This window comes from Daphnia magna, unplaced genomic scaffold (genome assembly GCF_020631705.1).
Source record: "Daphnia magna isolate NIES unplaced genomic scaffold, ASM2063170v1.1 Dm_contigs112, whole genome shotgun sequence".
Lineage (NCBI taxonomy): Eukaryota > Metazoa > Arthropoda > Branchiopoda > Diplostraca > Daphniidae > Daphnia > Daphnia magna.
The window spans coordinates 223,262-250,644 of NW_025533126.1; the positions used below are offsets into that span (position 1 = coordinate 223,262).

General features: G+C 43.0%; 3 protein-coding genes, 2 long non-coding RNA genes and 4 other non-coding genes across 9 annotated transcripts; 4 read left to right on the top strand and 5 right to left on the bottom strand.

The window, feature by feature from the left end:
* The first annotated feature begins 6,953 nt into the window (after nt 1-6,953).
* Nucleotides 6,954-7,489, top strand: LOC116935733. The gene is made up of 2 exons (XR_004401419.2): nt 6,954-7,083; nt 7,285-7,489. It is a non-coding gene; the product is annotated as an uncharacterized LOC116935733 (long non-coding RNA).
* A 2,249-nt stretch (nt 7,490-9,738) lies between these two features.
* Nucleotides 9,739-9,820, bottom strand: Trnas-gcu. Its single transcript has one exon. It is a non-coding gene; the product is annotated as a tRNA-Ser (tRNA).
* A 4,534-nt stretch (nt 9,821-14,354) lies between these two features.
* Nucleotides 14,355-17,156, bottom strand: LOC123466655. The gene is made up of 2 exons (XM_045166875.1): nt 15,918-17,156; nt 14,355-15,827 (listed from the first exon to the last, which is right to left on the bottom strand). The coding sequence occupies exon 2, from the start codon at nt 15,528-15,530 to the stop codon at nt 14,355-14,357; it is 1,176 nt and encodes a 391-aa protein (XP_045022810.1). The 5' UTR covers nt 15,531-15,827; nt 15,918-17,156.
* A 344-nt stretch (nt 17,157-17,500) lies between these two features.
* Trnam-cau lies at nt 17,501-17,573 on the top strand. Its single transcript has one exon. It is a non-coding gene; the product is annotated as a tRNA-Met (tRNA).
* A 330-nt stretch (nt 17,574-17,903) lies between these two features.
* Trnas-gcu lies at nt 17,904-17,985 on the bottom strand. The gene has a single exon. It is a non-coding gene; the product is annotated as a tRNA-Ser (tRNA).
* Nucleotides 17,986-19,057: 1,072 nt separating this feature from the next.
* On the bottom strand, nt 19,058-21,336 carry LOC123466661. The gene has a single exon (XM_045166881.1). It carries the CDS (start codon nt 21,323-21,325, stop codon nt 19,103-19,105), a length of 2,223 nt encoding a protein of 740 aa, XP_045022816.1. The 5' UTR covers nt 21,326-21,336; the 3' UTR covers nt 19,058-19,102.
* Nucleotides 21,337-21,394: 58 nt separating this feature from the next.
* Nucleotides 21,395-22,867, top strand: LOC123466662. The gene is made up of 4 exons (XR_006641498.1): nt 21,395-21,850; nt 21,930-22,129; nt 22,203-22,378; nt 22,453-22,867. It is a non-coding gene; the product is annotated as an uncharacterized LOC123466662 (long non-coding RNA).
* Nucleotides 22,868-22,937: 70 nt separating this feature from the next.
* LOC123466387 lies at nt 22,938-24,422 on the bottom strand. Its single transcript, XM_045166883.1, has one exon. The coding sequence runs from the start codon at nt 24,171-24,173 to the stop codon at nt 22,938-22,940; it is 1,236 nt and encodes a 411-aa protein (XP_045022818.1). The 5' UTR covers nt 24,174-24,422.
* Nucleotides 24,423-24,742: 320 nt separating this feature from the next.
* On the top strand, nt 24,743-24,815 carry Trnam-cau. Its single transcript has one exon. It is a non-coding gene; the product is annotated as a tRNA-Met (tRNA).
* Nucleotides 24,816-27,383: the final 2,568 nt, after the last annotated feature.

Sequence of the window (27,383 nt, forward strand, 5' to 3'; positions counted from 1 at the left end):
AGAGCCTTTAGGATGGAGGCCTATATTAAGAGTGAGGTATTAAAACTAGCTCAATTGAAAAGAATTATTATAACTTTAAGCTTTCTTTTAGTATTACGACGGATGGCTGAGCGTAACTGGAGCCATCCTTAGTGTAGTCGTCGTGTGTTTGAGAAATTGGCCAACCACGCTCGTCACGTTTGGCTACCTGTTTTCTGATTCGCATTTTTTAATCATCTATTCCAAACCCGGTACGTAAGATTTATGCCAGCATTGTAACAATGAACTAGGTATTGTTTCTCCAAAACAGCCAAGCTGGAACCGAAACTGTGAAGAACCACGCACAAACATGGAATGAACAAAGTTCGAAGAAAAAAGCCAAAAACAAACATTTTTATATTATTGTTACATAGAATGACTGAGTCAAGTAATCGTTACTTCTGGGTTTAAAATGTAGCTTTGTGTAGATGTTTTACGCGTAGTGCGCAATATAATGCTCAGTTTGCACATGCAGTGTTAATCATTACTTGGCGGGTCTGGATTTCTGGCAGCACCTCGTATGAAATGATCGTAAATTTCCTTTGCCAGTTGACGGTAAGCTTGACGATCTTCGGTTTGGGTCGGAATATCTTCTCTGTTTTCGTTTTGTTCTTGGATTTCTTGGCAAAGAACACTGTTGCAAGTTAGATCTTGAGCCTGCTGTTTCCTTCGAGAACGTAATGTTTGCAATGTTTTTTCCAGGATGGCCTCGGGATTCGAAGATGCATATCGAATTCGCTTCCATTTGCGCCTGTTAGGTAATTCCTTCTGGCACACAGATGCACTTTTAGGATGCACAAGTGGAGATTCCCAACGCGAAGGTGGAGATCCACGGCACGAAAGTGGAGATTCACGGCGCGATGAAGGAGACTCACGGCGCAAAGGTGGAGATCCACGGCACGAAAGTGGATATTCACGGCGCGAGGTTGGAGACTCACGGCGCGAAGGTGGAGATCCACGGCACGAAAGTGGAGATTCACGGCACGAAAGAGGAGATTCACGGCGCGAGGGTGGAGACTCACGGCGCGAAGGTGGAGATCCACGGCACGAAAGTGGATATTCACGGCACGAAAGTGGAGATTCACGGCGCGAGGGTGGAGACTCACGGCGCGAAGGTGGAGATTCGGGGCGCACGGGGGACTTTCAGGGCGCGCAGGTGGAGATTCAGGGCGACCAGGAGGAGTTTCAGGGCGCAATTCCCCACGATTGCGGCGCGCTTCAGCTCTCTCGTTTCTCTCCATTGCCCTTTGGTGATTGTACGGCACGCGTACTCCGGCCGGAAATCTTTGTCTTCGTTGTGGCACCTCAGGCAAACTGTCATCAGACAGCACACCTTCGTATAGCTGTTCTCCGTTTTCGTTGGCCTCTTCATCAGCACGTATCTAAATGGAAACAAATGCCATAATTTTTATGACGTCATTTTACTTGTAAATTTTACTCTACAAATTTTACCTGTATGTTGAAGGTTTTTCGAGTGGTCTCCAAGCATTCCCGGATTGTCAATTGACCGTCCTCAAGCCGCTCTGCATTCCGGGCAATTTTTCTATTTCTCTTTTGCAGCGCCTTTGTGGATCCTCGGCCAATAACTTCCCCGTTCTCTGCCGCCTCGAAATCCCGAGACTTCGATTCTTCCGCTTCCTTCATTTCGTCTAATAAACAAAAACAATAGGTAATTCAATTTACATTAAAAACATAATAAACTTCTTACCAATAAAATCCCAAACATTTAGGTGAGCATGGACACAGCGTTTATTGAACCACCTGTGCCATGCCTCGACAAAATTATTGGTTCTCTGTTCCCTTCCGAAACAGCTAAATTTTTCTGGGGTCACGGTACCAAACCAATAGCCCGTCCAGTATGTGTATAGGGAGGCGATTGCCCGCCGTACCTCGCCAGATTCACGTGATAAACGGCGCCTATGTGAGCGTCTTATGTCCTAAATAATGTAAGTATTACAAGTAAATAGTATTAAAAAAGAAATAATAATAATAAATACCTCGAATCCCTCATAGATTTTATGAGGCGGCAGGAGAGCAATGCCTATCATTTCTTGAATGATGTGGGCAACGACACCACCGCTCCGGTAGCTAGTGTTGAGATGTAGTTTTCCTGCTTTTTTAATTATGGCCTGCCCATAATGGAACCAGCATCCCCTTGGTTCCGCACGCAAGATAAATTCCGGCACAGCACCCATCAGAGCAAGCTCGAAGTCAGAAATAACTTCTACAATTGTGATGGGTGCATGGGGGAAGCACGCTTCATATGCCTGAATAATGAGTCGAATAACGGCATTGTACAGGTTGCGCGTTTTTCTTGTCATCAAGACAAACGCCAGCGGAAACGCCTGAAACAGGTAAGACAAATTAGTATTTTTTAACCGACTAACTTATATATATTGTTACCTTATTGAAGCATCCCACATGGACAGTCAATAACTGGTAAAAAAGCCCCGGTACTGTCCTGAACGTGCCATCCAGGTGCAGTACGGTGGACTCCCCAAGCTGGCTAAGGAGGATGGAGGATAAAAAAACAAAAGCTACGCCTGGAACCTCACCATCCTCGTCAGAGTGGGCCGTTCCATGGAAAAATTGTGCGCCGCGTATGGTTTGTCTAATATGGTACGTCTAAATATTATGCGGTTTCTAAATTATTTATCTATTTTCTTACCCGAATTCAGGATGAGTCTCCATAGACTCCAACATTTCCTGAGTCGTCGTAGGTGGAGGAGGCTGGTTAGCCCTCTTTTCACGTTGAATTCTTCTCTCCAGCGCTGGGTTAAGAGCGATTCTTGCTTCTGGATGGACACTTCTCGCTAACTCCAAGATCTTTTTGGGTCCTTGTCTCCCCATTCTTGGCGTGCGAGCTATCGCTAAGCATTCCTGAACCGCAGCTGCTCGATGCTGTTCGCGAAATTGAGACTCATGATTATGCACTCCCGTTTGAGTGTAAATTCCATTTCTCATGGATATTTTGCAATGGCACCCACCAGTTTTTCGGTTCATGCACTCTAATATTAATGTTTCCCGTCTAACATAGTAATATTAGGTTTATCAACTATCTTTTTAAAAAAAAATTATTTTACTAACCTTAACTCTTTTTGTAGAAGATGAAGCCACACTCCGTATTGTACCTGAAAGAGTTCTTTCTAGTTCCGGGAACGACGGACACACGAACCCTGCGTGCTGCATTGGCTTTCGCCATTGTCACTCAACTTTTCAACACAGAGATAAGTACTCAACTGACTTCATTTTTGGATTTTTGGATCACTTTCTCACGAGGCTTAACCAAAATGACCTTGACTTATCCCAAGCCTTGACTGACCTTACACACACAAGTATGAGCAAATCGCCCTTTAGGGCGAATGAATCAATATTCTTCCCACGGGAAAAAAGTTAAGTCTAAAACTTTTTAAATTCCTGTCCAATATCACCATGTAGAAGTAAATTATTTCTTGGGGTATTATTTATTATTTTAGTTGGGGTACAAATCTTGTATGCATGTTGCTTCCTGATTAAACGACCGCAAAAATAGCGTAAGAAAAGAAAAAGATAAAACAAATCCTTCTTCGATGGATGGTTGTAACGAGCTTTGAATGCATTAGAGTGAAGTATTACGGAAACAAGCTTAGGGGAAGAAATTAACAGTTAACATTATAGACTTATTAGTCGGTGAAGCATTAAGTACGACGTACTGGCACAGACGAAAAGGCATGTGCTTTTGGTTTCCTTTACAACCCCGACTTTTTCCCTTGGCAATAGGACGACGAAAAACAGAGGGAATCGCGAGTAATTATGAAGAACCCAGAATTAATAAAAGAAAACATTGTCAGAATCCCATTGATTCACTTCTATTTTTATTACGTTCCAAACTGCAAAAATATGGTGGAATTCACCAGTCGAAGAAAATGTGGCAAAAATAAAGCAGCTCAAACAGTGGAATTTAGGGTCAATAGTTTTTTGCACTCTTTCTTCACTGTGCATCAGTTTTCGTACGCTGTTTAGCGCTGCTTTGTAAGTCTGAGCTCCCGTCGATGATATCCTGTTCTCATTTGAAATGTTGAAAGAAAAAATTGTTTGAAACTGTTACTTAAAAAAAATGCTGGCATACATCTTACGTACCGGGTTTGGAATAGATGATAAAAAAATGCGAATAAGAATACAGGTAGCCAAACGTGACGTGCGTGGTTGGCCAATTTCTCAAACACGCGACGACTACACTAAGGATGGCTCCAGTTACGCTCAGCCATCCGTCGTAATACTAAAAGAAAGCTTAAAGTTATAATAATTCTTTTCAATTGAGCTATTTTTAATACCTCACTCTTAATATAGGCCTCCATCCTAAAGGCTCTACCAATTCAGCATGGAACGTTGAAACATTGATGAATCTGTAAACAGTCAATGAGAAATTGGAGATGGAGCAATTGCGTTTAGCTCGGCGATAATAATGCAACCGTATCCACGCCCAAAAGGACTCAATAAGGATATGTTTAATCCTTACAAAATGCCTGGAACACTGTTGGTGCAGAGATGAGACTGGGCAGAGAGTACAGCTGTAGGTAGCCGCTAAACAACCGGCAAAAATCTAAGGACGGGAAATCGAAATTCGTTCAATACCCTGACTTCAATTCAATCATTAAATTGGCGTACCTTTTAAAAAAAATTTAACATCTTAAATAGTGTATTAACACCTTTCTTAGAAACGGTTTTGGAGTCCTCATTCACACATCTCACCATATACCTTATTTCCAGCATTTCATCAATACGAGAACACTGATGTGAATCACACGATGAATCACATAGTGAATAGTCCATCACATTATCTCCGTTTCACCAAACTTTGAATTCCTCGCTGCAGTTCCTTCATGAATTTCATTTCAGATTCAACTTCAGTAATGAGGACTATCCTACAAATGCTTGTCAAATGAATGCTCCCTGTGATCAAACTAAACCACTGTGATCCTACTAAATAAACACTAAATTTAAGTAAATCAATATTTGGCACAAAGTAATTCTTACATATTGCTGTTGAGGCTGCATGTGGATATGTGCAACATTCCTTCCACTTCAAATAGGTGATTCCTAGCACTGCCATCCACTGCCAACTGAACAAACACACACAACCCAAACAAAAATTAATGAATCTTGCTAACTATTTACAAACAAATAGCTAAAAATTAACACAAACCTACACACAATAGTAGCAGCAACATTCGATAATATACAACGTTCAACTAAAGCACTGACAAGGGAACTGGTGTCGACTACCACCGCGACAGATCAAAGGGGGGGCTGGTGTCGGTTGATACTACGACACTGCCCCCCCTTACTTGAATGATTTTAAGAGAGGGGGGCTGATGTCGTATGCCTACACGACAAAGGCCCCTCCGCTTCTATTGCCAGGGGGGGCTGGTGTCGCCCTCTTCACCGACTGTAGCCCCCCTGCAAAAACGGTGGGGGCCAATGTCGGGGTGGGACTGGTGTCGGGGGGGCTACTGTCGGGGGGGATGGTGTCGGGGGGGCTACTGTCGGGGGGGATGGTGTCGGGGGTGGCTATTGTCGGGGGGCTGGTGTCGGGGGGGTTCTGGTGTCGGGGTACCCTCCGGGGCCACTGTTGGGGGTCCAATGTCGCGTTCCCATTTAGTTGAACGTTATTTCAGCCATTTGTGAGCTAATTTTATGATTTTTTAATTTCTAGTTTTGGAATATCGGATCTTGCTGCTACTATTGTTTGTAAGTTATGTTAATTTTTAGCAATTTCTTTGTAACGTAACTACGTACGTGTAATGTAACAAACGAACACTAAATTAAAGTAAATTTCCCGATAGAGATTCTATCAAAACTCGCATTTCCCAACCCCCTGATACAGGCACCCTTACCCTTCTACAACGACCGGTAGATCGACCGACACTTTTTCTGAGACTTTACCCCAGAGATGGCGCTGATGGCGCGGCGATTTCAGGGGTGTCCGCCCTAATTTTTCGTTCGTTTTTTTTTAGATGCTGTGCCGCTGAGATTGGTCTCCATTTGTAGAGGAAATAACGCAGCAGCTCCCGGTCGAGTCACCGTTTTTATCGGCTGAACGACGAAGGAGTGTGGAGCAGTTTATTCAGCCAACTCGAGTCAATTTCAGGGTCTCGTACGTATCCTTTATACGTTTTCCTATTTTAGATGCTGCGTCGCAAAACTTGACGTAGTGTTGTAGAGGAGATAACGCGGAGATTAACGAAGGGGTCCTGTCAATTATCGGCTCAACAATAAAGGAATGCAGAGCAATCTAAGAGCGACTCGACATTTCTGGAGATTTTTTTCAGAGAGATGGCGCGTCGGTCATGAAGATAGGGAAAAATCAGGCCGCGAAGTTATTTTTCAAGGCGAGGCTTTGTGCGTCGCCCGGCAACGGACAGGTTTTTTCACAGGCCGTGTGAGCTCCATTGTTTCGATCATGGTCGTCTACATAAAAAGGGGCAACTACGGAACGCCGTTTGATCCACTTTTTAATAGACAACTCTTTTTCGATAGTTGTCCGTTTATTTAGCAAATAAATAAAAAACTTGTACTGCCATGTAGCGATTTCGATAGACGACGCCTTCAAGGGAGGAGGAGTCTACAACATATTGAATTTATCGATCGATTGTTAGGCCGATTTTGATCAGCATTGTATAGTTAATGAATGACAACTTGACGAGATCTTGACACGCACGTTGGAAGTGTACGCGTGTTTGCACCTCGATGAGCGTTGCACAATAACAAAGCTCCGTTGGTGAGCGTATTGATTAATAAAGGTATTTAAGGCATTATCCAATTAGTCATGCCATAATGTCTCACTTTGTTGGCAGCTAGGTGAAGTCCTTGAGTGCCTCAAGAAGGAATCGCCGATCATCGTCATACAGGTAAAAGTCATAGTAGTTTTTTTGTTTAGTTTTACATGTTCAATAATTTGATTTTGTTTTGTTTTAGCAGTATTTTTTCCTTCAACAATTAATCTTGCATCTCCAACCGTGGAATGAGTTACATGTGACTCGAGACAAACAAACAGTGCAATTGCAACAATATAATTAGTCAGCGGTAAACAACACATTCTATCTGAGAATAGTTTAGACTTTTTGAGCGTATCTTTTGTTTATCACATGTTGCATTTTAATTACTGTTATTTTTAAATTTATATCCATGGTTTTTCTTTGACTAGATATAAATTTGCCATTTCTTCATGCAAACCACAAGGATTCTGCTTTTGCACACACCTTCATTATTAATGTGTTTCTTCAGGTATGGTCACTATCAGCAGATTTACACACAGCGTGCATCGTGAATACACCAATCCCAGAGAAAACATTCCAATGGAAAATATTGAGAATTTCTGCCCTTCTATCCTGAACTACACAATGCTGGTTTGCATAAATAGGCATTAAAAAACCTATCAACAGTATTTTTAGTTTGCAGTTTGCTTTAACATACAACTCTATGGCATGTTAATATTAGCTAAATTTTTATTACTAGGGGCCCTCACTCCGTTCAGGAAGTTCCCGATAGGGTACGGTCTGGTCGCCAATTCGCCATAATATCTTGGAAACCGTTTGCTCTTCCGGCAAAACAGACTCCGTATACATGTCCTATGAAGCGTGTGCTGATCATCAACGCCTTCATCCCGCCTTCCCACTTTTGTCAAAATCGGCCAAAAACGACACCTCATGAAATTCTCACAAAATCAGACGGCATAATCGAAATTGAACGCTGATTTCGATTTAGTCATTGGTTTTCTCGTTAAACTAGCCGTTTTAAAAATTAACGAAAACAGTGCTGTTGGCGCACCAACTTAATTTATGGTTTTAAACGTTTAAATAAAAAACTAAAAGACTGATAGAAAAATAAACATGATTTTCGTGATTTTAATTCCATTCTGAATCGAAATCATGTATTTTAAGCAAAATTTGAAATTTGGCAAAAATTGAAAAAGTGGGAAGGCCAATAGGAAAAAACCTGATTTTCGTGATTTTCATTCAATTCTGAATCGAAATTATGTATTTTATGCCAAATTTGAAATTTGGCCAAAAATGAAAAAGTGGAAAGGGTATAGCCTTTCCAGTTTTGTTAAAATCCGCCAAAACTGACATCTCTTGAAATTCTCCAAAAATCAGACGGCATAATCGAAATTGAACGCTGATTTCGATTTAGTCATTGGTTTTTCTTTAGACTAGCCATTTAAAAAATTAATGAAACAGTTCTGTTATTGCACCAACTTCATTTATGGTTTTTAACATGTAAATGAAAAACTATAAGACCAATAGAAAAATAAGCCTGATTTCCGTGATTTTCATTCAATTCTGAATCTAAATCATGTATTTTAAGCCAAATTTGAAATTTGGCCAAAAATGAAAAAGTGGGAAGGAGAAGTTTCATAATCTCGAGGTCGTGAGTTCGAACCTCACTCGGGGCAGTACTAAGAAAACTAACTAAATTTTTTCCACTAACAGTCAATCTCTGTAAGAGCTGGTTGGTTTCTAAATGCTGCATGTACAACAAGAAGTACCACGGTACGATAATAAAGGTTCTACCGAGATTTGAACTCAGTTTGTCAGAGTCAGAGTCTGAAGTGCTAACCATTACACCATACAACCACTGCTAAAGAATAATCAAACACCATAGAATTAATTATAACAAATGAGGCTTTCTTAATTGAATGCAGCAATCAATGTTTTCTCAAGAATGTACAGTATCCTGCAAAAAAATCCGAACACCGATTTTATTTTTTAAAGCAACCTATTGGCGGGGTAGCGGGTTTTTTGTTTTTTTTTAAGGAGGAGGGTAGATGGACACGACAGGGCAGGGTTGGGTAAGTCTAGACCTAAAAAAAATGCCTTAAGGTATTACGCTTTAAGGCAAGTTACAGGTCAGGACATTTTTGCAACCCCCAGGGTGGTGTGTTTTTTTTAACGACAGTTGGAAATTTAGGGCTTGGGCTTGGAAATGTTGCTTACCGAAACAATTTAGCTTATGTTCCAGCTGCCTGTGAATGTTTACGTCGTCGTCAATGGCGTAGGTGTAGCCTTTCTGAATGTGATGCTGGAGATCGGTGTTCGATTCCAAATGAGGTGATGAATTATTGTAGTTACCTTACGAGAAATTCTCGTTCATGTATAAAACAAGTTTTCATTAAGCAATATGTGCTTTTTTTGTTTTTTAACTTAAAAATAATAATTCACTTCGTTCTAAAATAATTAATCAATCATCGTCATATTCGAATGAAGATTATTATAAATATACGAAATATTTCGCAAATCTTTATCGGGAATAGAACACGGATCTACGGCGTCGCATCCAGAGGCTCTACACATATGCCAACGGTATCGACATAAATATGCACAGGCAGCTCTCTAGTTTATTTTGGGTAAGGAATATTACACAGCCTAAAACCAACATTTCCAACTGTCGTTTAAAAAAAACACATCACCCTGGGGGTTGCAAAAATGTCCCGACTTGTTACTTGCCTCAAAGCGTAATACCTTGAGGCATAAAAAAAAATCTAGATTTACCCAACCCTGCCCTATGTGTCCATCAACCCGTCTGACCTCCATCTTAAAGAAAAACAAACAAAAACCCTTGACCCCGCCAACAGGTGGCTTTAAAAAATTAAATCGGTGTTCGGATTTTTGGGCAGGATACTGTACACTTGACTATGACAAACATCTTTGGCATCGAAATTGACCTCTAGTTTAAGTTTCCCGACGAAGATGGGATTCGAACCCACGCGTGCAAAGCACAATGGATTAGCAGTCCATCACCTTAACCACTCGGTCACCTCGTCTGATTACTTCCACCACGTTGAGGTCTTGAGCCCTAATGCGTTAGCGGATGATTTCAATAACATACAAATTTAACGAAAACACCGATAATGAGAACTCGCTGGAAAGAAAACTATTCAAGTTACGCCCGATTATGGACTTGAACCCTCGACCTCAGGATTAAAAGTCCCGCGCTCTACCAACTGAGCTAACCGGGCTACGTAATACATGCCTATGTTTTTCAATACATTAACACCACGTAGTTTCTTTGATCATGCGACGACAAATTATGAAACCCACATATTTTCAAATAAGTCTTACATTACCTTGATCCAAAATCACTGTATCCATGTCTCGAAAAATGAAGAAGCCGACAAATTTTCAAATTTTTTTTATCTTGGTCGAAAATAATATGGTGGTTAATAAAGTGGTTAATAAAGTAATATGGGGGTAATAATGGTTCAAAATAACGGTCATCGTAGCAAACCAGCAAAGATGAAAACAGCGTTTTTTTTTTTTTTTTGACTTCTAGGTGCCACTGGCCACGGCTGGTTGCCACTGGTTACAGTTTACGGGCCGCCTGTTGAGGGGCCCTAACACACCGTGGCGTCTTTGTTTATTACAGTTTGCATAATTTTTACAGAATTGGGGGATGGGGGGAGTATTTCAGTGGTAAGAAGTAAGTGTTAAATTCGTTCGATGATCTTGGTGTTTGTAATGAATTTAATGAGTGTTTTTGGGATTTTTTCCTGAGTGTGTTTAGGGATGCTGAAGTTGATACCGGTAAGTGTTGGTACGTCTAGGGGAAGCTTAAGTACTTCGATCGCGTCCTTTAGTTCCCGTCTTGCTGCGGAGTAGTGTGGACATTGTAAAAGGACGTGTGCTGTATTTTCTTTTTCTGGGCATCCGTGCATGCATTCTGGTTGTATATCCATATCTCACTTGCTGATTGTGCCGTTGAGTTTGTTGTGCCCGCTTCGTAACCTCAACAATGCAGATTGTATGGCTCGGTTTGTGTGAGTATGCCAGCTATAGATCCCCATCCGTATCCTATTCGTTACTGCTACGTTTGTGGAATTTCTTTTTGTTTTTTCAAATACCATCTTGTCATGGTTGTTTTTTATTTTCGTGAGGATTTCTGCTGTGTTTGGTGTGTGTGTCATCGTCTTGCCGTCGTCTGCATTTCTTCTTGAGTTTGCGAGCTGGTCGGCAATTTCATTTCCTTTAATCCCGGCATGACTTGGTAACCAGAAGAAGTTTATCTTTGTCCCTGCTGATCTAAAGTTGCATATTTGTTGGATTATTCCAGGGATGTGGATGCTTGATGCCCATTTGAAGTGAGTTATTGCTTGTATTGCAGCCATGGAGTCTGTGTAAATAGTTATCTCGTTCCAGTCTTGGGTGTAGGTAAGTGTTAGTGCTTGTTTGATGGCAGCTAGTTCTGCATTGAAGCTGTTAGTGAACTGTGGGAGTAACCAGGATTCTTTTGTTTGGGTTTCAGGTATGTACACTGCACAGGTTGTCTTCTTTGAAGTCTTACATGTTGACCCGTCAGTGTATATGGCTAGATGGTCTTGATGCTCTTGGTTCTGGATTTCAAGGAATGTATTTGTGGCAAGAGTTGCATTATTTCTCGCTGTTCTCTTGGTTACAGGTAAGAAGTCTGTCTTTATATCAAATAGTTTCCATGGTGCCATTGGGTCTACGTAGGGTTGATGAGTTGGCTCCTGTAAGTGGAGGCAGAAGTCCCGGCCCATGTTGTTGAGGTGTAGTGAGGTGGCTGGTGTGCTTCTTGTTTTCCAGTTGGCTTTTTCCTTTGCTAGTTTGTACATTGTAGGGTATGCGGAGTTCCATGGCTTGCTTCTTAACTTTGTCAGGTATCTGGCAGCGAGCATGTTCCATCTGTCTCTGATGGATGTGATACCAGTTTCCATTTGGATTAATGGGATTGGTGTAGATTTGAAGCAGCCTAGGATAGTGCGTAATATTTGATTTTGGGTTGTTTCCAGTTTGAGTAGTCTTGTTTTTGGTATTGTTGCGAGAATGAAGGATCCGTAGTCGATTTTACTGCGGATTAGGGCGACATAGATTCTTACTAGCAGTTTTAATTGTAGTGTTGATTTTCCGTGGGTGAGGGATTTTATGCAATTCGATCGACGGCATAGGTTTGCGTGGATGTAGTTAATGTGTGGATCCCAATTTAACTTTGAATCAAATATGACTCCCAAGAACTTGTAGTTGTTTTTTTCAGCAATGCGGATGTTGTTAAGTGTTAGGTTGAGTTCACTTTCATCTGTCTTTTTTCTCGTAAAGTTGACGGCTACGCACTTGGGGACTGAGAATGTTAGTTTCCATGTGTTGGCCCATTCTTCTATTTTTTGGAGGTATTGTTGGAGTATTCTTTCCGTCTCCCCTTTAGTGTCTGCGGTCGAGTGGATCTCGATGTCATCTGCGAAAAGTGATACCTCGCATCCTCTATTAGGCGGAGGGAAGTCGGCCATCATTAAGTTCAAGAGTCTGAGGACGCAGCCCTGGGGTACCCCTCTTTTGAGTTTTCTTTCCGTTGATAGGGTGTTGCTGACTTTAACCGCGATGGTTCTGTCGGTTAAGAAATTTTTGATCCACCTTAGGGCTGCTCCTGTAATCTTGCATTTAGTCAGTTTGTATAGGAGTTCCGTGATCCAGGTGTTGTCGTACGCCTTAGCTAAGGCTAAGAATACTGCTGTTGTCGTTCTGTTCATGTTAAATACTTCATTGATTGCAGTTTCTAGACGTAGCAAGTTGTCGGTGGTGGTGCACCCATTTCTGAAACCTGTTTGGTACTTCGGTAATAATCCATTTTTCTCGATGTACCATTTTAATCTGTTGTTAATAATTCTTTCCATGGTTTTGCAGAGGCATGATGTTAAGGATATTGGCCTGTACGACTCCGGTTGGTTCGGCGGCTTGTTTGGCTTCGGGATGGGTACCACGGAGGCATTTTTCCAGTCTGGGGGTAGGTATCCAGTGGTAAGTGATATATTTAAGAGCTCTAATAGTGTTTTCTTGTTCTTATCACTGAGGTTCTTTAGCATTTCATTGTGGACTCTGTCTCTTCCCATGGCCTTGCTAGGTAGTCCTGTGAGGCTTATGTTGAGCTCAATTATTGAGATGGGCGTGTTGAGCGGATGCATTTGGTTGTTGTCAATGGCATCTTGTATCTTCTGCCCGTAAAGTTTAGTACGGTCGTCCTTCTTTTCCTCTCTTTCGATCGGACAGAATTCGTCTAGAAATACTGAAACCTTTTCCACCGGATCGCTCGTTGGTACCCCATTAGACATGGACAAGGGTGTGTTGACGTGGGGGTTTGATGGTCGGTTCATCATTTGTTTTGTAAAGTGCCAGAAGGCAGATGTATTCTTATCCATTGATAAGATGTGGTTACTCCAAGAGAGGTTCTTTGCTGTTAGTACGGTTCTTTTTCTAACCGCTTCCAGTCTGTTGAGTATTGTTTTGTCTGATGGGAGTAGGGTGGTTCGCCATATCTTATATGCTTGTCTGGCTTCTTTTGTCACTTTCTTACATAGGGGGGTCCACCATGGTTTGCTAGATTCTTTTTCTGTAGTTGCGGGGGGAAATGTTTGGATGTTGCAGCCATTAAGGATTCGTAGAAACTGTTGTAGGGCCTGCTGGGGGGAACTTGATGTTGTTATGGTTTCTGGTGTAACGGTACTCTCTATATCTTGATTCCAGTCGTCCCATTTACGAATGTTGAATTTCCAGTGTTCGTTTTGTATGGTAAGGGGGGAGGAGTTGATGTGTAATTGGATGATCACAGGGAGGTGGTCGCTTCCCCAGTATGGTCCGGTTTTTACGTCGATTAGGTTTGTGAGGTTTGGAGAGCTGAGTGTTAGATCTATAGTGGAGCTGCGGTTTCCGTTTGGGTTTGGTCTGGTTCCTAGGTTCCGTGGCGTGTTAAGGGTCAGTCTGTCGTCATTTAGAAGTAAGTCTGCAACGTCCATACCGCATCTGTTTTGTTGATGGTTGACTTCCCACACATCAGAGTGCGCATTTAGGTCTCCTGCTATTACAAAGCTGTTGCTGGAACAGTTTAAGATGTCTGACAACTCTTGGTGGATGTTTCTATTGCCGTCAGGGCAGTATAGCGATACTATATTTATTAATTTGTTGTTCTTTAATTTGATGGAGATTCCTACTGCTTCCAGGTTAACCGCTTGGGGGAGAGTCATCGGTGTGGCTTGAAGATTCTTCTTTACTAGGATAGCGACGCCTCCGCCGTGGGTGATCCGATTTGCGTAGAAGGTGTTATAAGCACTAAATCTCGGTATGTATTCATCTCTCCAAAAGGTTTCACTAATCAATACAATATGTGGGTTGGATGTTCTTATGTTGAATTTAAATTCTTGCAGTTTTGATTTGTAGAGGCTTCGGGCGTTCCATTGGATGATTTTAAGTGGCCTGGTCATTTTCGGTTCCTTTCGTCAGAGTAGTTACTTGCTGTTTTGTTAGGGGGTTTGACTGGTGGGCGGATGCCTTGGAGCAGGGATGCTATTGCTGCTAGTTGAGCATTGTTGAGTCGAATCCTGACGTCATGTCCACCTTGATTTTATCAAGCGCCTGCGGCAGATTAGTGAGTGGGGCAATCTTTTCTTGAATGTCATCCACTGTCGCTTCTAGCGCATCAATTCTTGCCGTAGTTGTTGGCTGGTGTAGCGTAATAATTTCTATTTGGGTTTTGAGTTGGGAGATTTGTTGACGAAGGTCGTCAATATCGTCATTATTGTTGGTGGGCGGGTAGATTTTTGGTAGTTGTGGTGGATTAGGGAAGTTCTGGTTGCTTAATATTTTGCCGGCTTCTGCGATTGGGATTTTGTTCTCGTATGCAAATTTAATAACTTGTTGTCTGTGGCTGTATCTTGGGCAATCCGAGGTTCCAGCTGCATGTCCGGGTTTTGAGCAGGTGGGGCATTTTAGCGGGTTTTGACAGCCATTAGTTAGGGGGTGGTGTTGTGAGCATTGTCTGCATGAAGGTGTAGCTTTGCATGTTTCCTCCGGGTGGCCAAAGATCCAGCATTTGCGGCACAGTGCCGGTCTCGGTATAAATTGTCTAACAGGGAATATTTCATGTGCCATAATGACTTCATGCGGTAAGTATGGTGTGCTGAAAGAGAGCGTGACAGTTTTCATGGGTTGTCTACTGCCATCTGACGCTATGTAAGAGAATCTCTGGACCTTCGTGACTCCTTGGTCGACTAGGAGGCTAAGTAGGTCTTCTTCTGAATCTTTTAGCGGCACGTTCCTGATTATGCCTCTTACTGAGGCTTCTGACATGGTAAGTGTGCACTGGATATGCCACTCTCTAACTATTTTTAATTCCAGAAGTTTTCTTTTTTGTCCTGCTGAGGATGGGTAAATATGCAGGTCCCATTTATGGGACCATTTGGTGCCCGCTTTCACCTGTCCAACTGCGCCCGTGAGCGCGCTCATGAAAAGAATTTTTTCGGAAATGCCAAGTTGGGTGAAGGAATTCGGTTCGCTGACAAATTGGATGATCACCGGTGCACCGCTACATGGTTGATCGAATAGGTCTGAGAAACGCAGAGGGCCTGGACGCGGGCTGTGTGTTTCAGTACTGGTTTTGCGTTTAAATGAGGTTTCTTCGATCTCCATTGCTGCACTTGTTTGGATGGCACTAGATATTAAGGATTTATTGGCGAGGTTTGGGCGACTCATTGCGTGGCGTGAGTCACCACGCCACGCAAGCGTGATTGATTTGGGGTGGGGAAGTTGACACAAAGGGGGTGATATGGCACTTGCCCGGGGCAGATCTAGCGCACTTTTCGACACGTCTATCTACGTTCGGGTCTAAAAGAAGACTATGAAAACCGCGTTTGCTTCTCGGCTCACGGTCACATTGTTGTTTTCCGTCTGCTATTGTGACATTCTGGATACGCCATCTACCGGTAGAATGTCAAGTGCGCTAATGGCTTGGTTTCTGAGTCCTTCACAAGATGGCCTCACATGGCAGAACTGTTAGCATATCATATTCCAGTCAGTTACTCAATGTTTCAATTCGATGTACATAGTATTAATAGCATTGATAATCGTATTAATACTTACACATAAAGCTGAATATAAGATAAGATGCACACAATTAGTTCTGTTAGATCTGGACTGATAGATCATGTATTGTTACTCGAAGCAACGACGAACCAAGAAGAAAAAGAACAGATAGACTTTTGTCGAGCTAGATTAATACAGACGAACTTCTCGCGTTGATGACGTTCTTCATTCGTCTTGCTGTATCACAAACAGTTGGTTCTGCAACCCCCTTGGTTTCCGCAACCATTCGATTGTGCGTATCTTGTTGGTGTTTAAATGAATCACAACACACCCTCTCATTAAAAACCAACATACAAAATACAACACATGGGGACCACCACACGGGGACATGAGTAGTTGGTACTATTTCAAAGATAGTAAACGGACAAATGATAGTTTAAAAACACAACAGTGATTATCCAAACAAATACGGAGACTACTCAATAATATCTGGAACCTTTCCAAGACCAAAACCATTCAGACAAGAAGCAAAAATCTTTCCATCAACAGCTTTAGTCAGGACATCAGCAATTTGTTTGCATGTGTTAACATAGCCAAGTTCAATCGTTTTATTGGTTACCTGTTCACGAATAAAATGGTACCTTACTTCGATATGTTTCGATCCTTTGTGTGCCAGTGGGTTGTAGGCCAACCCTATGGCACTTTCGTTGTCACAGCGTAAAGCGGTGGGATTCATCTGAGTTGATCCAAGATTGTCAATTAGACGACGTATCCATACAGCTTCACGTGTCGAGTCGCTAGCGGCGATATATTCCGATTGCATAGTTGATAATGCAACAATAGGTTGTCTACGGCTTGACCAAGTGACTGCGCCTCCGTTGAGGATGAAGACGTAGCCGGAAGTGGAACGGCGAGTATCCGGATCACCCGCGTAGTCAGCATCCGAGTATCCGATTAAGATGTTGTTTGATTTCATTTCCGCCGAAGCATAGACCATGATTGCGCGTTGAAGCTAGATACTTCAGCACACGCTGGGCGGCTTTCCAATGATCCAAACCAGGGTTCTGGCATGTTGAGCTAGCTGGCCAGCTATAAAAGCAATGTCAATCCGCACAGTGAGAGCAGCATACATGATACACCCCACGACTTCGCGGAAAGGGATGGTAGACATGGTTGCCACTTCAGTTGGGGTAGAAGGGGCAGAGTAAGAAGATAGACGAGGCGAGCCTTAAAACAGCGTTTGCTTCTCGGCTCACGGTCACATTGTTGTTTTCCGTCTGCTATTGTGATATTCTGGATACGCCATCTACCGGTAGAATGTCAAGTGCGCTAATGGCTTGGTTTCTGAGTCCTTCACAAGATGGCCTAACATGGCAGAACACCACCTACCTAACAGGTTTCGTTCAGGGAAAACGCACAGAGTTTAAGCAGTGTTAACAAAATAATTGGACATCAAATACTGAAAGCATATTATTCATTTATTTATTTCACATAAACTAAAGAAGTTTCTACTCTTGGTACAGATCACCAGATTTTAGTTGCGCGTGCTGACAAATTAAGTTGTTTATTCATTTAGGTAGTAGAAATTTCACGGTATCATAGGATTATTTCTCGATCGAATGTGTTGAACACATACACATGCCTCGATAGCGCAGTAGGCAGCGCGCGAGTCTCATAATCTCGAGGTCGTGAGTTCGAACCTCACTCGGGGCAGTACTAAGAAAACTAACTAAATTTTTTCCACTAACAGTCAATCTCTGTAAGAGCTGGTTGGTTTCTAAATGCTGCATGTAAAACAAGAAGTACCACGGTACGATAATAAAGGTTCTACCGAGATTTGAACTCAGTTTGTCAGAGTCAGAGTCTGAAGTGCTAACCATTACACCATACAACCACTGCTAACGAATGATCAAACACCATAGAATTACTTATAACAAATGAGGCTTTCTTGTTTGAATGCAGCAATCAATGTTTTCTCAAGAATGTACACTTGACTATGACAAACATCTTTGGCATCGAAATTGACTTCTAATTTAAGTTTCCCGACGAAGATGGGATTCGAACCCACGCGTGCAATGCACAATGGATTAGCAGTCCATCACCTTAACCACTCGGTCACCTCGTCTGATTACTTCCACCACGTTGAGGTGTTGAGCCCTAATGCGTTAGCGGATGATTTCAATAACATACAAATTTAACGAAAACACCGATAATGAGAACTCGCTGGAAAGAAAACTATTCAAGTAACGCCCGATAAGGGACTTGAACCCTCGACCTCAGGATTAAAAGTCCCGCGCTCTACCAACTGAGCTAACCGGGCTACGTAATACATGCCTATGTTTTTCAATACATTAACACCACGTAGTTTCTTTGATCATGCGACGACAAATTATGAAACCCACATATTTTCAAATAAGTCTTACATTACCTTGATCCAAAATCACTGTATCCATGTCTCGAAAAATGAAGAAGCCGACAAATTTTCAAAATTTTTTTATCTTGGTCGAAAATAATATGGTGGTTAATAAAGTGGTTAATAAAGTAATATGGTGGTAATAATGGTTCAAAATAACGGTCATCGTAGCAAACCAGCAAAGATTAAAACAGCGTTTTTTTTTTTTTTTTTTGGTTGGTAGGCACTGGTGAGGGGATCTGGTGGCCAGATTTATCACCAGGTGATGGGCGCGGTTGGCCCTTTCGCCTCGACGATGCTTTAGCGTTCATTGTTTGGCTTGTGTCTTCTCGTTGATTGAGTTTTCGAGTTGATTGATAAGTTACGTTCTTTTGGCTGGACTTTTGTCGTTCTTTTGTTGCTTGGAGGTGTTTTGAGTAGGTGTTTTGAGTAGGTAAGGGGGAGAGTAAGTTTGTTTGGTTTTTATTAAGTTTGTGTTGATGAGTTTTTGTTGCTTTTTAGGAACTGGATGAGTAGCCTCTGTACTTCATGCTGATTGTGCTGTTATTTCTTGGGTTGAGTCCTAGCAGGTTGCATGGATTTTGTTCCATGTTGTGAGTTGTAAATTAACTGTTGATTTCTTGTCTTTCTAGTTCAAGTGCAGGACGTGCTTTGTTGACTCATCTTCATCTTCGCATAACTGGCAGCTGGCAGGTGGAGTCTAGCTGGTTGTTGAATCGAGCCAGGTTGGCTTTCAGCCTGTTGTGCCCACCAAACTTTGTCGTTCTTCATTGTTGCTTGGGGGTGTTTTGAGTAGGTATGAGGGAAAGGAAGTTTGTTAATTTTTTATTTAGATTGTGTTGATGAGTCTCGTTGCTTTTAGGAACTGGACGAGTAGCCTCTGGACTTCATGCTGTGTGTTGCAGTTATTTCTTGGGTTGAGTCCTAGAAGGTTACATAGATTGTGTTCCATGTTGTGAGTTGTAAAGTAACTGTTGATTTCTTGTCTTTCTAGTTCGAGTGCAGGACATTCTAGAAGGACGTGCTTTGTTGACTCATCTTCATCTTCGCAGAACTGGCAGGTGGGGTCTAGCTGGTTGTTGAATCGGGCCAGGTTGGCTTTCAGCCTGTTGTGCCCTGTTCTGAGTTTGAACAAGACTCTTGTGATGTTTCGTGATTTGTGAGAGTGCCATTTCAGCGCTCCTGTCTTCGTTCTTGTGTGGGTATTATCTTTATATCTTCCTTTGTGCAATTCGTTGATGTTTATTTTCCTTAGGTATTCTTTAAAGACTGCTGCTTGTTCGGCTGAGGAGAGAAAGTTTTTGAGGCATCTGCTTGGAAGTAGCTGGTTGCTTTCTTCTGAGGCTAGTCGGTCGGCCGCTTCATTGCCTGGAATACCAACGTGGCTAGGTATCCAGTACAGATTGATTTTGGTGCCTGCTGACTTCAGGTTATCTGCTGTGGTGAGTATGGCGTTAATGATGGGATGTTTTTCTTTTTTTGATGATTCTATTGATTGGACGACCGATCTTGAGTCTGATAATATTGTAAGTTCGGCCACTTCGTCGTCTAGATGGTGAACTAGTTCTAATGTTCTGTTGATGGCTTCGGCCTCGGCTGTGAAGACGGATGAGTTTCTGGAGAGGGTTGTTGCTTCCTCGATGTTAAGACTGGGGATTATTACTGCTGAGGTGGTTTTTCCTGTTGATTTGTTGAGTGAGCCGTCTGTATAGGCGATGGTGGATGCGTTGAAGTGGTTGTGTTTGATCTCGTTAAAGAGTGCTCGTGCTTCTGAGGGATTGTTCATTGACATTTGTTTGGAGAGAGGGAAGTATCTGATAGCGATTGGGGGTTCCTTCCAGGGTGGTCTTTCTTGTAGATGGGGGTATTGTTCAGGTTCAGCTTGGAATAGGTCTATGTCGGCTAGGATGGTGCTGCCCATGGCTATTTTGAGCGACGGGACGTTAAGATCTTTCCAGCTTTTGGGGGTTCTTCTCATCTCCCAGCATCTTTTGTGCAGGGGGTGGTCTTGTAGTTTTTCGATTCTGAAGATATAGCGGGCGGCTAGCCAGGTTCTTCTAGTGTCTAGGGGTGGGATGTCGAGCTCACATTGCATTTCTTTGATTGGGGTTGATTTAGGTGCTCCTAGGATAATCCGGAGGATGTTGTTCTGGACGGACTCGAGCTTTTCTTTTCTTCCTTTGCTGGATGATCCGTACACCGTTAGTCCATATTCTAGTCTGCTTCTGATTAGGGCCTTGTAAAGTATGCAGAGTGAGTCTATAGGGGGTCCGTGTTTTGATCTAGAGAGGACTTTGAAGAGATTTTGAATTTTAATTGCTTTGCTGATGGCTACCTCGGTATGTTTAATCCAACGCAGACTTTTGTCGAAGTGGATCCCTAGGTGTTTGACTCCATTAGCTTGGGGGATTCTTTTGCCATTCAGGAATAGTAGGGGTTCAATTTGGGTTCTTCTCTGTCTGCTGAAGTTTACTAGGATGGATTTTTCTGGCGAGAATTTTATTCTCCACTTTTTGCTCCATTTGCTGACAGCGTCTAGATGGGGGGTGAGTAGTTCTTCCGCTTCTTGGCCGTCGCTTGAGTGGACGTGACTTTCAATGTCGTCAGCAAACATGTAGGTTTCTCCTGGTGGTTGTAATGTTGGGAAGTCATCTATCATTACCGAAAATAGGAAGGGGCTGAGGGGCGATCCTTGGGGGACTCCGACTTTTAAGGGGCGGTCTTCCGATAGAGTGTTGCCTATTCTTACGTTGTAGGATCGATTGCGGAGGAGGTTGTTGAGCCAGCCCAAGATGTTGCCGTTCACGCCTTTCGTGCTTAGCTTGTAGAGGAGCCCTTGGATCCAGGTGGTGTCGAAGGCTTTAGCGATGTCGAGGAAGATGGCGTAGGTGTTGAGGGGCCTTATATTGTTGAATCCGTCCCGGATGTAGTGCTCGAGTCCTGTTAGGTTGTCCAACGTGCTTCTTCCTTTCCTGAAACCGCATTGAGTCTTCAATCTCAGGCCTTTTGTTTCGAACGACCATGATAATCTTTGGTTGATAATTTTCTCCATTATTTTTCCAAGGCAGGATGTGATGGAGATGGGGCGGTAGGACTCTGGTTTTTCTGCTGGCTTTTCAGGTTTTCGAATTGGGATGATGGTGGCCGTTTTCCAGTCTGGAGGGACGAAGTGAGTCGTGAGCATGCGGTTGAAGAGGTGAAGGAGGTGCGTTTTGTTGGTGTCCGTTAGATTAGCGATCATTTGATTGTGGATTAAATCTCTTCCCATGGAGTTGCTGTTTAGTTGTCTGGTTGCGTAGTTTAGTTCGTTGTTTGTGATTTGGGAGTTGAGGGCGTTGGGTTCGCTCGATTCGATTCCTTTGGTTATGTTGAGCTCAAGTCTTGGGTCGTCTGGGATGTCTTCGCTTTGGTGGTCATATTGGATGGAGAAGATTCTGGTTTTTTCTTTTGCTGATGTAATGATTTGATTTGTAACAGGGTCTTGTATTGGGGAGCAGTTGAGGTCTGGGGCTCGTGTGCCGTTGATCCACGCCTTGGTAAAGGCCCAGGTTTTGGTTGCGTTGCTTTTTGGGCTGAGGTTGTCGATAAACTTGTCCATTGAATCTTTTTTGGCCTTGATAATTATTCTTTTTTTTTCGTTTTCTTTAATTCTCCAGGCTTCTTTTTTGGACTCGCAGTTAACTCCTCCTTTGCTGGGGTCGCATCGATTTCGTGCTCTTCTTGCTTGAGCTACTGCTTTCTTGCAATTTACTGTCCACCACGCTTGGGCAGGTTCCGGTCTGACTTCTTCGGTTGGCTTGGAGAGCTTGATTCTGCTGGCTTTATTGGCTTCCATGATGGCGTTGTAGTAAATCAGGTATTTGGTTTCGGTGTTTTCTGTTGTGTAGTATTCGCTGTTGTAGATAATTCTGTTGATTTCGTCGTTCCAGGTGATCCAGTCGGCTTCTTTGAAGTTCCAGGTTGGTGGTCGTGCGATGGATATCGAGGGTTCGGACTTTACTTTGATGTGGATCGGGAGATGGTCGCTGTTGAGGTGGGGCCGGTCGTTATTTCGGATGTCAGGGCCAGATGTGGTGACATCAGTGTCAAGTCGATGGTTGAAGAGGTGAGTGTAGTTGGGTTTTTCCTTGTGCCTAAATTTGGTGGAGTGGCTAATTCTAGGTCGTTGTCTTCTTCTAGGATGTGGGCGATGGCGCGTCCGCTTTGGTTAGGGTGGCTGCAGGTCATCTCCCATCTGCCGTGATGGGCGTTGAAGTCGCCTCCTACGATTAGATTTCCGCCTCTGCCCTGGATTAGCTGGTTAAGTTCTTCTTCTTCGATTGCGCTTCCGTTTGGTACGTAAACTGAAAAAATGTCCAAGAGGTGGTTCTGGTTGTTTCTTTTTATGGCTATAGATACACCAATTGCTTCTAGAGTTTTAAACTGGGGTGTAGGTATTTGATGAAACTGAAGTGACTTGTGGATTAATATGGCGACTCCGCCGCCTGGACGGTCCGTCCGGTTTTTGTGAGCTACATGATAATTTTTAAATTTAACTGAAAAATTGTCTTTCCAATAGGTTTCTGAGATTAATACAATCAAGGGTTTGAAGAGATGTAGGTGGTATTTGAATTGAACTAAATTTGCTTTTGTTAAGCTTCTTGCGTTGTATTGAATAATCAACATCATTTGGATTTGCCGGGTGATAGGGTTGCTAAGTTGTTTTTGTTTTGGAGTCTTTTAAGGTACGGGTTGGTGTGCTTGTCTTGGGGGGTCTTGGGGGTTTGGATTGGCTGTTTGTTCTTTTCTCTTGGGTTAGGGGGGTTTGGTGCTTCGTGATGGTCTTCTTCCATGGTAACGCTCGGCTCTTCTTGGTGATCCCCTTCCGTGGTGTCGCCTGTATCTGCTAGCGAGGGGAGATTTTGGATTAGACCTATCAGTTTGTCTAATTTGTTGTTTGTTGAGCTTTGTCCTTTGTTGAGGTTGGATAGGGTGTTTTGGATCTGGTTGACCGAGTCTTCGAGGCCGTCGACTTTTTTTTCTAGTGTTCTGATTTTCTCCCGTTCCGTTCTAAGTTGGGTCATCTCTGCTTGGATGGCCAGGATTTGGCCTTTTAGTATCTCTGCCTCCGGGTTTGTTTCTGTGTTGGGCAGGTTTCTCCTGACTGCTTGGCTGTAGGTGGATTTTTGTTCATCTATTTGAGGACGTCCATCGTTGATGGTTCGGGAGATAGCTCTCATCTGTGAGAACTTGGGGCAGTTGGGTGAGCTTGAGGGATGGTTGTTGTTGCAGTTGACGCATTTTGGGGGTGCGGAGCATTTGGTCATGTCTTCGTGAGGCTTCCCACAGTTTGGGCATACCTCTTCGTTGCTGCAGTAGTTAGCGGTGTGACCTATCTTCTGACATCTCTTGCATCTGAGGGGATTGGGTCTTTGGGTTTCAGGGTGGAAGACTAGGCCATTGAGGAAGATTTCGTGTGGGGGAGGACCTTCGAATTCTAGGGCGACAGTGGTGGATGGCAGTTTTTCTGTACCTTTGGTGGTGGTGAAGCGGTGGACATTGGTTACCTTGTATCCTTTTTGTTTGAGCGCTTGGTGGATGTCTTCGTTAGTGTCACCTGTCGGAACTTGTCTTATAACCATTTTCTGCTTAGTGTAACTATTTGGGAGTGAGCAGGAAACTTCTATGCTGTCGTTCAGGACTGATGTGGTTTTCAGTAGTTCTTCTTGTTGTTTGGTGGAGGTGGGGCGGATGATTAGGTCACCTCCTTGTGCGATTGAGACTTTGTCGAAGCGGCCGTTTTTCAGTTCGAGCTCTTTTACGATTGACGAGATTTGATCGGATTTCATGTTCTTAAAGGTGGTGTTCTCATCTCTTTTCATGAAGATCGGCGGTAGCGTGTTGTTCACGTGGGAGCCCATGGCTCTAGAGGGGGGGAGGATCGGGCGGGATCGGCCTGGTGCCGGGCTCTTTCCTTGTCTGTGCAGGAGCGGGGGAGTGGCGCTTTGTAGAGAGAAGGGAGGGTGGATTTTTAAGCACTTTTCGACACGTCTATTCACTTTCAGAACTCCCGCGAGACCTAAACAGCGTTTGCTTCTCGGCTCACGGTCACATTGTTGTTTTCCGTCTGCTATTGTGACATTCTGGATACGCCATCTACCGGTAGAATGTCAAGTGCGCTAATGGCTTGGTTTCTGAGTCCTTCACAAGATGACCTAACATGGCAGAACACCACCTACCTAACAGGTTTCGTTCAGGGAAAACGCACAGAGTTTAAGCCGTGTTAACAAAATAATTGGACATCAAATACTGAAAGCATAGTATTCATTTATTTATTTCACATAAACTATGGAAGTTTCTACTCTTGGTACAGATCACCAGATTTTAGTTGCGCGTGCTGACAAATTAAGTTGTTTATTCATTTAGGTAGTAGAAATTTCACGGTATCATAGGATTATTTCTCGATCGAATGTGTTGAACACATATACATGCCTCGATAGCGCAGTAGGCAGCGCGCGAGTCTCATAATCTCGAGGTCGTGAGTTCGAACCTCACTCGGGGCAGTACTAAGAAAACTAACTAAATTTTTTCCACTAACAGTCAATCTCTGTAAGAGCTGGTTGGTTTCTAAATGCTGCATGTAAAACAAGGAGTACAAAGGTACGATAATAAAGGTTCTACCGAGATTTGAACTCAGATTGTCAGAGTCAGAGTCTGAAGTGCTAACCATTACACCATAGTACACTTGACTATGACCAACATCTTTGGCATCGAAATTGACTTCTAATTTAAGTTTCCCGACGAAGATGGGATTCGAACACACGCGTGCAATGCACAATGGATTAGCAGTCCATCACCTTAACCACTCGGTCACCTCGTCTGATTACTTCCACCACGTTGAGGTCTTGAGCCCTAATGCGTTAGCGGATGATTTCAATAACACACAAATTTAACGAAAACACCGATAATGAGAACTCGCTGGAAAGAAAACTATTCAAGTTTCGCCCGATAAGGGACTTGAACCCTCGACCTCAGGATTAAAAGTCCCGCGCTCTACCAACTGAGCTAACCGGGCTACGTAATACATGCCTATGTTTTTCAATACATTAACACCACGTAGTTTCTTTGATCATGCGACGACAAATTATGAAACCCACATATTTTCAAATAAGTCTTACATTACCTTGATCCAAAATCACTGTATCCATGTCTCGAAAAATGAAGAAGCCGACAAATTTTCAAAATTTTTTTATCTTGGTCGAAAATAATATGGTGGTTAATAAAGTGGTTAATAAAGTAATATGGTGGTAATAATGGTTCAAAATAACGGTCATCGTAGCAAACCAGCAAAGATGAAAACAGCGTTTGCTTCTCGGCTTTTTTTTTTTTTTTTTTTTTTTTATGTTGTATGGGTGCTGCAGCTGCTGGACGCAATGCTGCCTTAAGCTTCGTTGAAGCTCATATACACCACCAGATGTCCTTTACGGTTTCTATCTTTCCTGGTGAGTAGGGGTTCTTTGATTCTTGATGCTACATTTGTTCTCCTTTGTTTCTTGTTTAGTGTTTAGTGAGCGTTTGGCTGACGTATGTTTGCATTGTTTAGATTTTATAGGTCAGTCCTGCGTTCTTTAGGTAGGTTGCTACTCTGTTTATAATGTTTCTTCTTAGGGCATTTGGAATTTCATAGTTGAGCCCTAGTAAGGTTTTCTTGTTCCATGGTGCATTTTGTTGTATTAAAAATGTTCTAAGTTTTTCTCTCTTGCTATAGAATTGTGGACATTCCATTAGTACGTGTTCTTCGGTTTCCATGGTTTCACAGCCCCATCTGCATCCCCCGTCTTCTGTCATGTTTCTTTTATACAAGCTGTATTGTAAATTGTTCATCCCGGTTCGCAATCTGTGAATTGTGCATGATGCTTCTCTGTTCTTGTGAAAGCGATGGTAGTCTATGTGCGAGGATTCAATGTTTGCTGCAATGAAGGTATAACTTGCTCGTATCTTTTCATACCAGTCTTTACTTATCTCCTTTCCTTTTTCTTTTTTCAGGGTTTCAATGCGCGGCAAGCTTTGGATTCTTTCTACTCCTGGATCCGTCAAAGCTTGTTTAGCTAGCTGGTCCACAAATTCATTTCCCTTGATTCCACAGTGACTGGGAATCCATATTATCTTGGTTTTGCAGCCTGAGTTCTTCAGGCACTTTGTTAGATTCCAGATCTCTAGACTTGTTGAGTCCATGTCCCTATAAGGGAGATTGCTTAGGTACTGGACACATGATTTCGAGTCAGTGCATACCACTACCATGCTTGGATAATCTTCTCTTTGGTACGTGTGTTTGAGACAGTTCAGGATTGCAATTTCTTCTGCTTTAAAGATGGATTTAATCCCTTCGATTTTCCATGCCTTTTGTAGGTTGATTTCAGGGATGAAAACTGCACATGTATAGGTTTCGTCTTTGGCGGATCCATCTGTGTAGGCTATCACTGTTTGTGGAGGAAGCGTATTTAGCTCTTCCTGTAGCAGCAACCGTGCTTGCAACAAGTTCTCGGTTGCGCCTTTCTTTGTGATGTCCAGTTCTGTGCATTCATAAACCCTTTCGTCCCACGGTGGGGGAGTTGGTTGGTTGTTTTCCATTTCCTTGATTTTGAGCCTCATACCGCGTATGTCCCATGTAGCTTTTATCACCGCTGGTGTTGAGTAAGACTTCCAAGTTGTCGGCGCCTGCACCTCCTTTAAAAGCAGATCCCGTAAAGGATGCTCTTGGTTGCTAATTATTTGGAGAGCAATTCTTGTGGTAAGCATTCTTATTCTTGTTTGTATGTCCATTACTCCTAATTCTGCATATAGGTCTGGTAGCGTCGTACTTTTTTGAGCACCCAGGATTTTCCTTATGGCTTCATGCAGTACCGTGTTAACTCGGGATAGGTTTGATTTGGCCGCTCCCCCGTACACTGCCGCCCCATAATCCGCCACCGATTGTATGCATGCTGTGTAGAGGTGTCTCAGCGTCCTCAGCTCCGGTGCCATCCTCCGTGTTGCAATTCCACTAATAGCGGCTCCTGCTCTCCTGATCCTTTGTTCTACCTTCGCGATGTGTTTCCGCCAGGTGAGCTTTTTATCCACCTCCACTCCTA